Source organism: Phaenicophaeus curvirostris, chromosome 17, assembly GCF_032191515.1.
Source record: "Phaenicophaeus curvirostris isolate KB17595 chromosome 17, BPBGC_Pcur_1.0, whole genome shotgun sequence".
In the NCBI taxonomy this organism is placed as follows: domain Eukaryota; kingdom Metazoa; phylum Chordata; class Aves; order Cuculiformes; family Cuculidae; genus Phaenicophaeus; species Phaenicophaeus curvirostris.
The window spans coordinates 2,436,573-2,452,444 of NC_091408.1; the positions used below are offsets into that span (position 1 = coordinate 2,436,573).

Consider the following 15,872-nt stretch of genomic DNA (forward strand, 5'->3'; position numbering starts at 1 on the left):
CTCACTTAGTTTTAAAGGACGCTGCACACTCTCATTGCAATGGGGGGAGTTCTTTCCTGCTGTATTAGTAAAACAAGAGTAGCAGTCTGCTTTAGGAGTGCTCCAGTTACTAATCCCCATGAAATGTGAGTGAGGAAGCGAGGTAACGCTGTGTTATTGCTTTCTGATCCTTTGCTGGTTTTGATCCGAGTCCTTTATCACTGATTTTTCTGTCCTCCGTCTGGTGTGAAACTCACCCTGTAGCTACGTGCTAGTCATCAGTGTGTATAGCAGAGCCTGCAGCTACAGCTCCAAGTTCCTGGGAGCAGCATTCTTGTTTGCATTCATTCTTCACTCCCTGCTCTGTCTCTTTGTACAAATAAAAAGCTAAGTAAACAACCCTGGACTCTTATTTATTCATGAATGTTCTGTTTGTTATTAACTCAGCTGGAGCTGTTGGAAGGGAGGAGGCAGGCCCCTGCCCTGCCTCTGATAATCCAACACCTCTTACCCTCCAACAACTCGCTGCCTTTGAACTGTCCGCATTGTGCTGATTCCCTGTTTTCAAAATGGGGAGAATCAAAGCTTGGCTGGAAACATCAGGAAACGCGTTCCGTGGATTATGTGTCCATATCCGACTGAACCACAACCATCATTGATAGTTTCATAGATGAGAATGTTGCCTTTTCTGTACAAGAAGGTGGATAATTCTTAAAGAAAGACTCCGGTTACTACGTTAGAATAAAAAGACTTGTGGCTGTATTATAACACAGTGCAACATCTTTGTTTCTCCTTCCCACATACACAGAGGATGCGAGGGTGCTTTTTACCTATACAGAGTAAGATGGAAGCAGGGTTTAAGTAAAACAGTGCCTGTTTCAGGACAAACACACAGAAAGGAAAAAGATCATCCCATAAGCCCACCTAAATTTTTTTTACAGTCCCCAACTAAGAAGCAGGAACAAGAGACTTGAGCTGAAACTGTTCAGTGCTCTACAATATGAAAAACAGAGAACAAGTCACCTTGAAAAAAGATTTTCCCCTTCCTTGGAACCTCTGAAATCCATAACAGAAAAAGCAACGTCAGACAGGTGATTTTATAAAGGCAACAGCACTCTTTATTTCCGCTGGAGGCAAAAACCGGTTTCATCGCCTACCTCACAACTTTGTCAAGAGCTCAATGCAAGGCTTATTCCCTTTTATTCCCCCACTGTAAAAGCCACAGTAATACCCTTTGGAAAGAAAGATGCAATTCCAACATAAATCACTGCCACCGCGCAAGAAAGTCTGCTTCCTGCAAACACCAGCTAAGCTATTTTGGGATGCAAGCTGTATCTTTAAACAAAAACGGTGTAGATATACCAGATCTAGCGTACACTGAAGGAATCTTAATTGTTTGCTATGTAAAACAATGGATTATTGGTTTAAAATAGGGTTCCAAGTTACCAACCATCTCACTGGTTATGATCAAGTCCATTTTACAGTGATTTTGTACTGGTTAATAGTTGGTCACGCCCTGTTTTGCCCAAGGAATAAGTGCAGGATTAGGTAGCAAGATCAGACCTTTTGTACCATAGGTTCTTCACACTACTGCCAGCCAGAATGGAGGAATATTGCTCACATTTAACTAGTGTAAGGCTTTCCTGTGGATGTACATCATGTACTTGTGGAGTGCACTTGAGAGTCACAGTGCGAGTACTGTAAACACTGACAGAAGTGCAGGTAAAATAGCTACAAATCTATTGCATGATGAAAGACCTGAGGAAAGCTGGTTAAAACACACTTGTGAATCCTTACAATGAGTGTAGTCATCTTGGCTTGGTTTAAAATCAATAAAAATAGTCAGATAAAAAAATATATGTATTCACATGAAGGATGAGCATTTGAATTTTAAAAAGCAACACACGTTTCCCTTTCAGATGACAGAATTAAAACTTATCTTCCTGTAAGTATATATTAGAATCTCACCTGAATTTTTTTTCCTGTCCGAATTTAGCACCACGCTCACACACACACACCCACACACCCCAAGTGATCACAAAGAAGCACCTGTACCTATCGCTTATTTTCTCACTGCCCTCTCACTGTGGGAGCTAGCTGGTTTTGAATCACTGCAGAAACTGCTGCTTTACTAGGCAGATAGTCCCATTTTAAGAACTAAAATGTTACTGGCTACTTGTTTTGTACTGTTTCAGAAAGCACTGGTTTAATCTTGATTAGCTGTTCAAGTATAAAATTATCCCTCGTAAGCAGGAGCATGTGAGAAAATCTCAGTAACTAGAGAAGAGATAATCACATACAAACAAAACTAACAGAGAGCATCTGTCAGCATGAAGAACTAGCCTATGTGTGCAGATGCCCATAGATATTCTAGCATGTAACGACTGGAAGAAACAGACAATGGCTTTGAACTATTCAGAAATGAGTAAGCAGATGAATATTTCTTTGGTAAGTAATGGCGTTTCCAACCTGGACTTCCCATAAATCAAATTCTCAAGCTTTACTGCAATCCTATATCCTGACACTAAGCAAAATTTCCATCTGCTCTTCAATAAATGGTAAGATAAAAGCTTTACCTTCAAAGCTAAGACTGTGTGGTTGGGGAGCCAAATGCAGAGTCCTGTGACCTGAAACTCCCTCAGACAAAAATAAATCAGCTTTTTGTAGCCAATGTAGAAGGCAGGTGAAATGAAGCAATCCAGGAGTGGTCTTCAGTCTGATAGCTCCGAAAGCCTTCAGTTCTATGCAGATTTGGTCATCCTTACTTCAGGAAATTGCTAAGGAGTTATTTTTCCACGAGAGAAAGCTGTAAAACCTGCTGAAGCTCTGCATCTTCCTCTTCACGACGTTGCTTCTCCCGTTCCTCCTGCTCTCGGACAGACAACTCCATGGCAAGCTGTAAGTCTCTCTCAAAGCTGGAAGGTTCGCTAGGGGTGCTGCAGTGTGAGTTACTCGAGCTCGCTAGATAGCTCTCCTGCAGCGCCCTGAAGGAGAAAAAGAACTTCAAGTAGTAAGAGAGTGAGCCTACTTCACATTTCCTGCAATGATCCTGCTTAGCAACTGTTTTCTAACTGCAAACCTGAAAATCTCTCTCTCGAGGGCAGAAAGCAGTTTTCAGAACGAGTACAGTTGTTCTAACATCCATAAAATCCCCAACATAAAACCTGTTCTTTGGAGGCTCCTCACAATCTTTCATACATACTAGCAGATAAATTTTCAATGGATTTCTAAAAGCATTCTCACATAGTTTAAAGGTAACATGATTTTCCATGTACAAAAGAACCAAGAGGATGCAGTTCTTTATGCACACAAAGATTTCCTGTGTAAAGAACAGATGCCACAGCATATCCACAAGGGTCTCTTAAATATATGTGGCTAAGTTTTCAATGATTTTGAAAAGAAAGAAGAGCTACTCTGAAGCGTGCAGCATCTAATAAACAAACTTTCAATGCAGAGGGACCAAACTCGCGGTTTCAAGAGCAGAACAGAAGGACTGTGTTTATTTGTTATTTAAAGAATATGTTCTGTGCACAGACCAGCCCCACAGCTGAGCTAAGGAGCTTTACTATACAAGCCAGGGAGGCCCAGTTTAGAGTCCTCATTTCCTGGAAAAGTAAAAGTTAGGAGAAGCGTAAGAAAAGAGACCTTCTGTTCTGTGCATCTGCTTATCCACACACACACACAAAAAACAATTCCTCCATGGTACTTGCAAATGCTCTTGGAAGTACTTTTGCTCTGTCACTGCATAACTTCATGTGGAAAAAAATGAGTTACCTCTGATATTGTATATTGAAGTCCTGTGAATACGCAACTGCTCCATTGGAATGCATTCCCGCTTCCTAGAAACAGCAAAAGACAGACAATTCCACAGCAGTTAACAGGTCTGCAGTGCAACTCACTGAAAGGTAGTTCTTTAAATCACTCTCATTTCTTCTTTGAAACACATTACTGTATTTTTCTTTTCTGAGGTTCTTAGAAAAATACGTCTGACAGAGGAGCAGCTAACGCTGCGTAGTCCTTGACAAAACCATCAGATTACACAGACCCCAGCACACTTACTCTGCTTCCACCAGATTCCAACAAACTCTGCTGAATAGCAAACTGCATGATCTCATTATCTTCATCCTGCACGTGGATGCTCTTCCCGTCATCTAGGACGTGGTAAGATTTGGGGATCTCAAACACTGACTGGTCAACCTCAAAATTAGTACCTACAGAAGACATACACAGTTACAAACATGGCATAGAATATTTTTACAAGTAGCAACTTAAAAAAACATGGTGAATGTTTATGCATGATTAAGCTAACTCCAAAAATTCAGATGAATGACCTGGGCAAATACACCAACAGGCTTTGAAACAAGCAAACAAGCACAGCAGTAAAACAGAAGGCAGAGTCTTTCTTTAGGATGCTGGCAAGTTATACAAATAAAATCAGTGGCTGAACTCTGACAAAACAAGCTGGGAGAAGAAAAAAGGGTGTAAAAGTTAAATACTGTGGCAGCTCTTCAGAGGTTATTCCTAACTGATGCATCTGTGACAGCTCACAGGGCAGAGGATTGCTGGATATATGCAGTCATGAGCATCCTACTCAAACGTAATCCACTCTTTTCTGAAAGGGCCTGCTGATTTGGCTGTTACTACACCAATTTTGTATTCCACTTCCCATAGCTACAGCTTGCACCAGAACTTAGACCTTAAAATACTCAGGAAAGCTTGCTAGCGCTCAGTCTGGCAGGCACAGAAAGGGCAGAATGGGTCAGTATGATCAGTAACACACACTCCAGACCAGCTGTAAAGCATTGCAGCATCTTTTCACCTGTGAATGTTTCATTCTCTGCAGTTATCCCATCCCTCTCTTCTGTGCATTCCACTGACAAGAAACTTAAAAAGATGCACCCACTGCATCTTTCCCCTCCTTACCCGAATCACATTGTGCACCTCCAACCATTTGTGATGGTGTTTTGTCAGCTGTCCTGCAGCCATTGACATTTTCAAACGTAATTCGGGCATTCAGCACATGAAATAGAGGAATTTCTATAAGAAAGAGTACAAGATTTCTGTCAAAAAGAGAACTCTTGTCACTAGTGCACCTACAGCCACGTTAAACATTCAACATATTTGTGGAATTGTGGAAAACAAACGCTGCAAAACAAACAGAAAGGATGGAAACCAAGAAGATACAATAAAAGTTGCTAAGCATTACCGATTTTGACAGGAAATCCTGGTGGAAATTCCAGAGTGATGAAATCCTTAAGTCTGGCAAAATGAGCACTAGTTCTGGCCATCAAATCGATGATTGGAGTGACTTGTTCCATAAGAGACAAGGGAAACTCTTCACTCATCCACAAGGTTGCTTTAAATCTTAAGAACATTGCACAAAAACACTCTCAGTTTACAGTTTAAGAACAGATGCAAAGCAAAACACATAGCGCTGTCACCCACTTTACACATTTCAAAGAGTCAGAACAGTTACTGCTCTAAGAAACTACACCACGTTCGTGGCCAGACCAAAGGCAAAGCACAGGAGGTTACTAATAAGTTACAGCACTACTCCAAATGTTTTCTTTTACTTGGTGGAACAAGAAATAGGCTACAGCAGAATTCTTCAAGATGTCTTTTGATTAATTTTGAAAGCTGGGGGAAAATCACCCTGGCTATTTGTAAAACTGGTTTCCAGAAATTAGAGGACTGGCAAGAGATAAATTAGAAATAGTGGCTGGTTGGATTTTTTTCCTCACTTTTGTGTTCGAATGGTGACTTCTTTCGGTCTCCCTATGTCTCTGCCTTTCAAATCAAATTCTGGGTCAAAGTATTCCTCCATAGTAATAGCAGTAGGATTGTTACTTGCAGCATACTCTGTTGTTTTGGTCGTACTCTATCAGGAAAGAGGAAAAAGACACAAACCAAAAGTATGGAATAAGTAGACTGTGGCTACTACAAGAAACTTTTAAGTTAACTCGTGTGAGGTAACACATTCATTATTCTAGATACCAGTGACACATCCATAAATACTCCAGACACTCACCTGAGCACCATACTCATGCTCCACTGTACCCAGAAACGATTCCAGGGGGTTCCTGTCGGCTTCAGATAACAGGAGGAAAACCAAAAAAACCTATTACTATTAATTAATGGTAAAATTCACGTTCACACCAGGCTAACAAGCAAGCCTTCTGACCCAAAGAGAAGTAAGCCACTCACATTTCCTGTATGCTTTACCTAGTGAGCCCAGGACTCAAAGGTGACAGGACACAACAGGCACAATGCACAGAACAGAACCAAGACTGGCAGTGGCTTCTGTCGCTAGCAGATAGCTTTATTTCCTCCTGAGCCCCAAGGTGGGCCAGCAAAGGGCAGTGCTTCCATATAAACTTACTGTCCAGTCACCCTTTACTCTAGTTTAAATACTAGAAGAAATTATTGGACCAAAACAAAACAAGAAACCCAAGCAAACAAAACCTACATGAATCTTGTAATCAAGTCCAAAGCAAAGTAAAAGCATGAATACATTCCAGAGCTGGAAAAAGCCAAAAAAAGCGCAGCCTTTTAAAACTTCCAATAAACTTTCAACAGTTTTTAAGGGCTCCTCTTTCCTCTAAATACAGCTCGCATAAACACCAGTTCATCTGTAGGTTAGGAGTCAAGTAATGAGCTACCTCAGACACACAATAAAGTGAACAGCAGGGCAAAGAGAAGTATTCCACTCATCTCCCTGCCCAGCTCTCCCGCAGTCACACAGAGGAGGTATCAGAGAGCCAAAAGGTTCTACGTATTTCCAGTTAACCTATAGGAAAACTACCTTTGTATCTTTTCTTCTCCTCTTCTGTTAGATGTTCCGTGCGGATTCTTGTGACCACATTCACGTTGTTTGCAATGTAAACCTTTAAAAAACAAAAGCACAAGGACAAAAACGAAAAAGCATCACAGATTTAAAAAAAAAAAAAAGAGTTCTCTCTAGTAAAACACCACCCACACAAATCTAAAGACACACTAAAGCAGCATGGATCCACCTCTCACCGCCAGAGATCTTAATCCTTAGCACACTGGTAATCAACAAGAAACACTGCACGTGGATTTTTCCCCTCTTTAGTATCATGGCAATACCACATAATATTTTCTCCAGACCCCTGCTAAGACTGAAGCTACATGCCACCTGCTGGGCAAGTGGATAAAAAACCACACACAGTGGTATTTCCAGACATCACGGATTTCACCAGCATCCTGTGCTGAAAGAACAGCAAAGGATTTGGGGCATTGACTTTGATGGCAACAGAAGTCAACCTCTAAACAGAATTCCTAGAAAGCACATTTACACACTTTTAAACATGCTTTTGTAACTAACCAAACCAACCTCAAAACTACATAGGTATTTTTAGGGTTGCTGGAAAGAATCCCCACCTAGGCAGAGTTTTTAAGAGAGAACGGGGAAGGAAAGTCAGATAACTCTGTTTCTAAACAGAGGTCACTCATGACAAATTAAATACAGTGTTAGTTAATTTAGCAGGAACAATATGAGCACTTTTAGGAGAAAACCTTCACATAAGCATAGAAAGCTATGCAGAATTTATTCTTCCAATAAATGAAATCACAAAATGTAGTTTACTGCACAGATTCCAAAACCTCGGCTGCACACAGGCTTATGAATGAGGGAAGTAAATTCTTGTGATTCTTAACTTCAATTCCTAAAACAGTAATGCTGTAATGCCATCTTCAAAAATATTTCACAGAAGACAAAACCAGTGTCACACGGAACAAACGTAAGCAATATATGAGTCACCAGCATGGTCACGGGCTTTAATTTACCAGCAGTCTTTTATTAGTTAAACTCATGATGGAACTCAGGGCAGCAGGAGGCTGTTACTTCCTGGCAATATTGTTTCCAGAGAGTGCTCAAGGCACTTCACTAACCGGTTCTCATCTTTTAAACAGCAGAAGAATGACAACACTCAAGAATAAGTTAAATTCCAGGTTTTGGATAGCAGTTCTAGCAGATACGCTGACTCTTTGCTCCTTTTCTCCTAGAAATGCTTTGATCCTCCCTCTCCTCTGCTGCTCTTCCTGCATATGCCTCGCACAAGCCTGGCAGCCTTACAGCTCCTCACTCCTGCCCAGTTCTGCTGGCAACACAATAAAGCTCTTGATAAGAACTTTAAGACTTGAAATATTCAAGAAATAAGGGCAAAACACAGCCACACTTCGGTTAGCTCCAAGACCTCTTAATTATATAGAATGGGCTTTACCTTTGCTTCATAACCATTTACAGCTTCTGCTTTTTCTGTCCTCCATACCCAGAATCCAGATGTGGTTCTGACAAAAAGTGAATACCACAAACATCTGTACAGTCACATTTCCACACAATCCCAGACGATTTTTCCCCATAGTGTTTTTAAACATTCTGTAGGTTATTTGATCACCAACCCCAGACAAAAGCACAGGCCAATCTGCCCACATGCATCACAAAAGGGCTGAGGAAGTAGTGATGGTTTTGTTCCAATTCAGCCTTTGGCCAAAGTCCAGAGTCTCAGGCACAGATTTGAGATTGAGAGGTGGATACCTGAGCCACAGATGGAGGTGCCAACCCAAAAACTTACAGAATTAGTTTGACAGCCCAGGCACGGCAGCTTTTAACACACAGCTTAATTTCAAAAGTCACCTGTCATTACAGCTTGGGGAACTGGGTGGCAGGAATACTGTCTAGGAAACCCTACTTTGAGGACATGCAGATGCTGCAGTAAGGAAGGCTCCGTGAATATCACAGGGACTAATTCTGGGCAGCTTTGAAAGGGTACTAAATATTCAGGAGAAAGCTGCTGGAATTACACATCTCGCTTTGAGAACACTTGCTTTGTACGATTGTGAGGGTGGTTTGCTGCCTCCCGGAGCACTCCAAAAGGAGCTCCATCAAAAGGAGTGTTTGAACTCAGCTGACAGGTTCCTGGATAAACATATGTAGTAAACAAGGAAGACAAATGCCTGTCTGTAGAAAGACACATTATAAAGAGATCCGTATTTAAAGTATTAATGTGCGATTTTACTTACGTAGCTACAAGATGCGAGTTCCCACCCATTAGTTTTATCACTAAACACACAGATTTGGGGTCAATGCAAACTTGTAACGAGACGTTAACACCAAATCTCAGTGATAAGATAAACTACCTTTTCTGCAAACCAGTTCCTTCAGCTGGAAACCTTCTGCCAAGCAATAGTGGCAAAGCTGACCAAGTCAAACTTCTTAATCTAATGACATGACAAAGTCACTTCACATCTATCTCTAGACCATTTTTATTACCAGAGCTTTTGAGACCCATCTTTAAAGCTTTACTCCAAGTATGACCATCCATGATCTTGAGGTGTTTATTTGTTAAGAGAAAAGTTGCATCTTACCTTTCAAAAGCAATATTTTTTGTGTCAAGGCACGTATTAATAATTGGAGATGTAAGGCGTCTTTCCACATCTTTCCTTTTTGGTGTCATAGATCCCAATGTCAAACGCTTCATGTGTTGGGAAATCTCAAAACGCTTCGTTGTAACATATTTATCATCATGATTAATCTCAATTAGTTCTGCCCAACCTCCAGTATCTGTTGGAAATTGTAAGTCTCAGCCTAAAAAACCTTAGCAACAGTATTCCAGAATGAAAAACTGAGAATATGTTGTATAGGAAATCAAGGTGGACACTAATTCACTATATTTTGCACTTGGCTGAGATAAATAATCATCGATACAGCAAATCGATACAAATTTTATTTAGGGGGAAGGAGAATGGAAGGGGGAAAACTAAGTAAAATACTGAAGGAAAATTTTAATCCTTATACCAAATTTTGACCTCAGATTTACTCAAAGGAAAGAAATTAATCTGCTATGTTAAAACACAGAACAGCATCTCTATGAGAAACTTCATGGAATTTATGTATTTGCCTCAACAGGTCTCTGTGCAAAATCAGGATTTCTTATTGGGTTTTACGCAGTATTTGGTGATCAATGGTGCAGACGTGCTAAAATATTTACCTTCTCCCTTGAAAATTAAACTACGCCTTCCTCTCTCCCAGTTCATATTTTCAAAGCCCAGTAAAGTGATATCAACACGCAGCTTGGCACCACTTTTCCAGATGCGGCAGACATCGCTTGGACAAACTCTAGAAACCAGTGGGACTAGAAAAGGAAAATGAAAAATAAAATTATATAGAAAATACTGGAGAAACTAAGCACACTGGCAGTCTGAACTTGTGCAGAAGCTCCATCCCTGACATGGGATTGCTCAGTACTACGATCATTACACCAGAGGATCTTCTTTAGCTTTAAGGACAACCAGTTTAGGGAAAAAACCCACCAATTTTAAATTAAGGATGAATATGAAAAGGAAGATGACATTAGATGAGACCAAAAGATGTGAAATGGCATTTCCCCGTCTATCTTTTGTGACATTTGCACATAAGCCAGTCTCTGCCTACAGTTTAGAAGAGGTAATGATGACTAGAATTCTTACCCCAACTAGTGAACTCCCATTTCATTTCCACATAGAAGTCAGGAGTCTGGAGAAGGAAAATACCTTATGAATACGTCATGAAATAGGTTTAATACGTCATGAAATAGGTTTAATCTAACATTCAGTGCAGGATTTCTCATGAACACTTCAGACAAAGGAAAACAAAAAAAGAACAGAACTCAAGGTACAATAAATGAATGCTAAACCACTGACGCTGAAACCAACAAACACAACAGACACTGCCTGCCACTGCTGCTTTCTGATGTTCCTCCCTACTGTACTACAAGAGCTGAGATTAAGACTACACTGTTGGAGTTCACGGCTAAGAATTTCAAAGTAAAGTCAAGGAAAGTCTCCATCTCTCACAGCACCGTGGAATACGCGAGTCGAAACTAAGAACACAACTGTGCTTCTGATTTCAGTACACTGAGCCGAACCACCTGGATGAGAATTGCAGTTTGGAGTAACAGGTGTACACTAAATAATTACCTCATTGATCTTTTGGAGTAATTCAGGAACTCCTCCAAGTGTCATAGCAGTCTGCTGGTAGTCCCGATGCTGCAGGATCATTTGTAGCATCTCTGGATCTCCTGTACTAACAGCCTCATGTAAAACTGAAAGGAATCCAGACATGAGCAAGTTTCAGCTTGCTTTCTGAGCAAAGTAACAAAATACATCTGCAACTGAAAAATAGTAACACAACTCCTGTTTTCCAAGTTATCCTTACCTGTCCATCCCTGTGCATTCTCTTTAGTTACGTCTGCCTTGTGTTGGAGAAGAACTTTGGCAGATTCTATGTAACCCAGGGAAACAGCAAGGTGCAACAAGGTCCGGCCTCGTGGATCACGTTGATCAACATCCTGTTGAGCATCCGAGAAAGAAATAATGCTGAAGCTGCCCTACCAAATCAGAGCAGACTGAGCAGAGTTTATATAAACAAAGTTTGTCAGTAGTAATCCAGGAGTCAATATTCCCTAGGTATCCCCACGTATCAGTCTGTGGTGCAGTCAACCCAGTTTTCCAACACCATTGTGAGGCCCTCCTGCGCTCTGCACAGTGCAATCTGACTTCCCTGCTGCAAGAAAAGGAGAAGCAAAACAAGGCCTATAAACCCAACACAGTAAGAGCTGGTGTCACTGTAAGACAGGACTCAGTTCTTGTTGATGCTTCTCATTTCTTTTTCTGACACTACTTCCCTCCCTGTCCCCTTCAGATGGGATCTCCTTCAGGAGCAGATGGGAGCTCTGTGCGTGCTGCACCACGGACAGGCAACAGCCTGAGACCAACAAAGGGTTTAACATCATCCAGCGTAACAGGGGGAAGTAAAACCAAAAAAGAACGGGGCACACAACACCAATTTTGTACAGCGCTTTTTGAAAGTATACAAGCAAATGTTTATTACAAAGCATCTATTTGACTGACACACACAGCACAATGAAGAGTGAGAGCGTTTTGTACAAGTCACTAGAAAAAAAACAACACACTACACAGGCATAAATATCCAAAACATGCAAGCACAACATACTCATACCTTACATATTTCTCACTATTAGCTTAGAGATTTGAAACAGAAGAGCATCTATAACTAAAGGAAAAGGGGAAAGTCAATAGCAGAATAAGAAAGGAAAGTTATTACGCGAGTTAACACGGTTATCTGACAGCATTATGTTGGAAAGATCACACGCAGAGCAGGGAAAGCTTCGTTTTAAAGCATTCCCTTTCCACTTCTGTGGTGGAATACTCATTAATTTGCTTCCCCACTTCCTACGCTCCGGTGCCTACTGCACAGGGAGACAAAGGACTCCAAGGCATCCCTCCCAGTTGCCTTTGCTGCTGTTAACCGGTAACCACACATTCCACCCATCCTTTGCCATACCAAGTGCAGCTGGCAAGTGGCTTTTGGTTCCCTCAAGCACCCCTCTGACAGCAAGAAGCTTATCCCAAGGAAGCAGGAGGAAACGCATCTTTGGAATACTTTGAAAAAAAGAAGTTATTTAAAAGCAGATAAAGGAAGTAAAAAGCATATATGTTTCCATCTCAAAGCGTTGCTCATTTCCTTATGGTATAAAGCACTGGAGGTAGGAAGCAGCACTTTGCAGGTGCTAACTGCAGTCCCAGACTAACAAGAAGCAGGACAATCTTTATTTAACAATGAATTCTCATAGACAAGAGTGTTATTGAAACAGACATAAATCCAGAGGGATGGGCCAGTAAGGTTAACAATGTCGTTAAGAAATAAGATTGCATGGATTAGATAAAAAGTAACTGCATTCCAAAGATTCTCCTTAAAATAGGGCAGGAGCATGCTCTGAGCAAGCGTTAGTAAATTGAGGGGTACTGTTAGAATTACAGACGGCGGGCACTACTCAGGAGGTGGCACAGCTGATCTTCAGCATATGTAGTTGTGGTGTCAGGCATAACCCAACTGATATCCTCTGCTGCTGCAAGCTATCCCTCACACTAGTTAACATCAGAGCTTTTACGCAGCATCTCAGCAAGAAGGATGTTTGCTGCGTGAGCTTTTCAGATCACTTCCTTACGTCATTTCTCACTCAGCCATCCCAGAGAGGGAACAGCTTTGTATTTTTCTCCACTACTGCATGAAACAATGATCCCTTTTTTTTTTTACTAGAGATGCTTGAAAACATTCCAGCCAGAATAAAAATGCTGCCCCCACAGTTTTGGGCAGCTATGAATCTATAAGAACTGCTGGCCCTCAGCAAGCTAGAGGCTTTGGCAGCAGCAGCCACCTTTTCTGCTTGTTGACTTCCCATTAAGGTAAGCAGTATTTGTTGCTTTTCTGGCACAGAAAAAAAAACTTAACATCCATCATACCTGTTCTTCCTGCTCCGTTTAGTTTCCTGACTCATAACAGTTTCTAAAGAACTATTCTGTAACACAAAGTATATTCCTGCACCTTCGCACATCCACAAATAAAAAGGGAAAGATAAAAAAGAGCAGCAATCCCACAGGCTCAGCAAACAGACCTGGCAGTGCCACCAGGCTTCCTTTTCCCTATGCAGGCAGTGAGCGAGGGGAACTGGCACAAGCTCTTTTAGGGCCACCAGCCCCTCTCTCGCCAGGTGTCCCCATTACCTTGTCCTGCAGCTCCTCGTCCAGCCGCCTGTAGTCATTATTCCAGACCAGGACGTGCAGGGGGAATGCGCTGCTGGCCCTGCCAGGGGAACTCATCATGCCACACACCTGCAGGAGCGGGGGAAGCAGGGTGCCTACCCTCACTGCTCCCCCTGTACTTTGGACACCCCAGGTCACCCAAGCCCTCCTCTCTCCTGGCGCACACTGGCCCCAGGTAGGGAAGGAAAACTGGGCCACAACCCCCTGTGATCCCTTTGCCCTGCTCTATGCAAAATCCCACGCCTAGGGCTCCCCTATTCCTAGGAACAGCCTCCCCTCCCCCAAGTCCTACACTCCTGAGAGTTCCCTGCTCCTCAAAGCAGCCCCTCCAAAGCCCCACACTCCTGGGGGTGTCCCCTGGTGTTCCCCACAGTCCTAGGGGTTCCATGCTCCCGGGAACAGCACCCTTCCAGGTCCACACTCTTGGGAGCATCCCCTGGTGCTCTCCAGAGCCCCACACTCTTAGGGGACTCTCCCGCTCCTGGTGCTGCCCACACTCCTGGGCATCCCTGCTCCTGTGCCTGCCTCCTAGGGATCCTCTGTTCCTAGGAACAGCCCCTCAACCTCACACCGCACTCACGGGGACCTCCTGCTCCTGGGCTCCCCATCCTCCCCCTAGCCCTACACCCGTATGCTCCCCATGGCCCCACACACCCGTGCACCCCCTAGCCCCAGCTCCCCCCAGCCCCACACCCCTGTGCTCCCCCAGCCCCAGCTCCCCCAACCTCACCCCCTACTCATGGGGATGCCCTGCTCCCGGTCTCCCCATCCTCCCTCCAGCCCCACACCTCAGCGCCCCCCCAGCTGCACACCCCCATGCTCCCCCCAGTCCACTCCTCACCCCCCACTTATGAGGATCCCCTGCTCCTGGGCTCCCCCAGCCCCAGCCCCTCCTCACCCCCCACTCATGGGGATCCCCTGCTCCCCATGCTCCCCACACCCCCAGCCCCTCTCACCCCCTACTCATGGGGACCCCCTGCTCCCCACACCCCCAGCCCCTCTCACCCCCCACTCATGGGGATCCCCTACTCTCCACACCCCAACCCCTCTCACCCCCTACTCATGGGGGCCCCCTGCTCCCCACACCCCCAGCCCCTCTCACCCCCTACTCATGGGGACCCCCTGCTCCCCACACCCCCAGCCCCTCTCACCCCCTACTCATGGGGATCCCCCCGAGTCGCTCCTTCCAGCCTCGCCAGGACAGCAGCCGGGCCGAACCACAGGGCACCCGGAAAGGGGGGAAGAAGCTTCCCCTCCGCCTGCCGCTACAGGCGACCCCACGGAAACAGGAAGCGGCCGGTTCCCGCCCATCCCACCCCACCCCCCCGCGGGCGGGCAGATGGAACGTCCCGCCCCGAGTTAAAGGGGCGCAGCCCCTTTAATCGTGGGCGTTTCAGGCTCTGGGGTTTAAAGGAGCCGCCTTCCACCTGGTAAAAGCTCTGCTAAAATCAGGGAGGGGTTGGTTATGGTTCCCAACCTGCATAGCAGGAAGCAGGGTTCCTCAGAAAGTCATCCTTGAGCTCCTTCCCCCGCAGGCTGCTCACAAACAGTAAATTTTGCAGCTTTCGGGATTAGTTTCATTTATTGTGACCATGTGAGAAGGAAGACAGTGAAAGCACAACTCATTTCAACCCGCAAATCTACTACCGAGCAGCTCTTAAAGGTAAAAATGCATTAACCGTGGAAACAACCACATATCGAAGTTCCTGTGCTCGCTATGGTGCGTTGGGCAATTTCAATTGAAGTGTGGCCAGCAGGGTGAGGGAAGTGATTCTGCCCCTCTACTCCTCTCCTGTGAGACCTCCTCTGGAGTGCTGTGTCCAGTTCTGGAATCCTCAATGTAAGAAGGAGATGGAGCTGTTCGAACCGGTCCAAAGATGATCCGAGGGCTGGAGCACGTTTCCTGTGAGGACAGGCTGAGAGAGTTGGGGTTGTTCAGCCTGGAGAAGGCTCTGAGAAGATCTTATAGTAACCTTCCAGTACCTGAAAAGAGCCTACAAGAAGGCTGAGGAGGGACTATTCATAAAGGCTTGTGGTGATAGGACAAGGGGGAACGGTTATAAACTGGAGAAGGGCAGATTTAGGCTAGACATTAGGTAGAATTTCTTCACCATGAGAGTGGAGAGATCCTGGAACAGGTTGCCCAGGGAAGTTGTAGCTGCCCCATCCCTGGAGGTGTTCAAGGCCAGGTTGGATGCGCCTTGGGTGACCTGATGTAGCGGGATGACCCTGCCCATGGCAGGAGGGTTGGAACTAGATGATCTTTAAGG

General features: G+C 44.1%; 1 protein-coding gene across 5 annotated transcripts; it reads right to left on the reverse strand.

Annotated features, from left to right (window-relative positions):
• Nucleotides 1-1,105: 1,105 nt before the first annotated feature.
• Nucleotides 1,106-14,883, reverse strand: ANKRD13A (ankyrin repeat domain 13A). Of its 5 annotated transcripts, none has more exons than XM_069871376.1 (16): nucleotides 14,754-14,883; nucleotides 13,564-13,671; nucleotides 11,195-11,327; nucleotides 10,957-11,081; nucleotides 10,468-10,513; nucleotides 9,990-10,133; nucleotides 9,367-9,562; nucleotides 8,223-8,289; nucleotides 6,782-6,863; nucleotides 6,008-6,066; nucleotides 5,721-5,857; nucleotides 5,186-5,343; nucleotides 4,903-5,016; nucleotides 4,039-4,190; nucleotides 3,754-3,818; nucleotides 1,106-2,963 (listed from the first exon to the last, which is right to left on the reverse strand). In XM_069871376.1, exons 2-16 carry the CDS (start codon nucleotides 13,660-13,662, stop codon nucleotides 2,765-2,767), a joined length of 1,776 nt encoding a protein of 591 aa, XP_069727477.1. In that variant the 5' UTR covers nucleotides 13,663-13,671; nucleotides 14,754-14,883; the 3' UTR covers nucleotides 1,106-2,764. The 5 variants fall into 5 exon arrangements, with proteins under 5 accessions (XP_069727477.1, XP_069727480.1, XP_069727481.1 ...); XM_069871379.1 differs by having other exon boundaries at nucleotides 13,564-13,642; nucleotides 14,754-14,865; XM_069871380.1 differs by lacking the exon at nucleotides 14,754-14,883 and adding an exon at nucleotides 14,501-14,515 and having other exon boundaries at nucleotides 13,564-13,642.
• Between the last annotated feature and the right edge of the window lie 989 nt (nucleotides 14,884-15,872).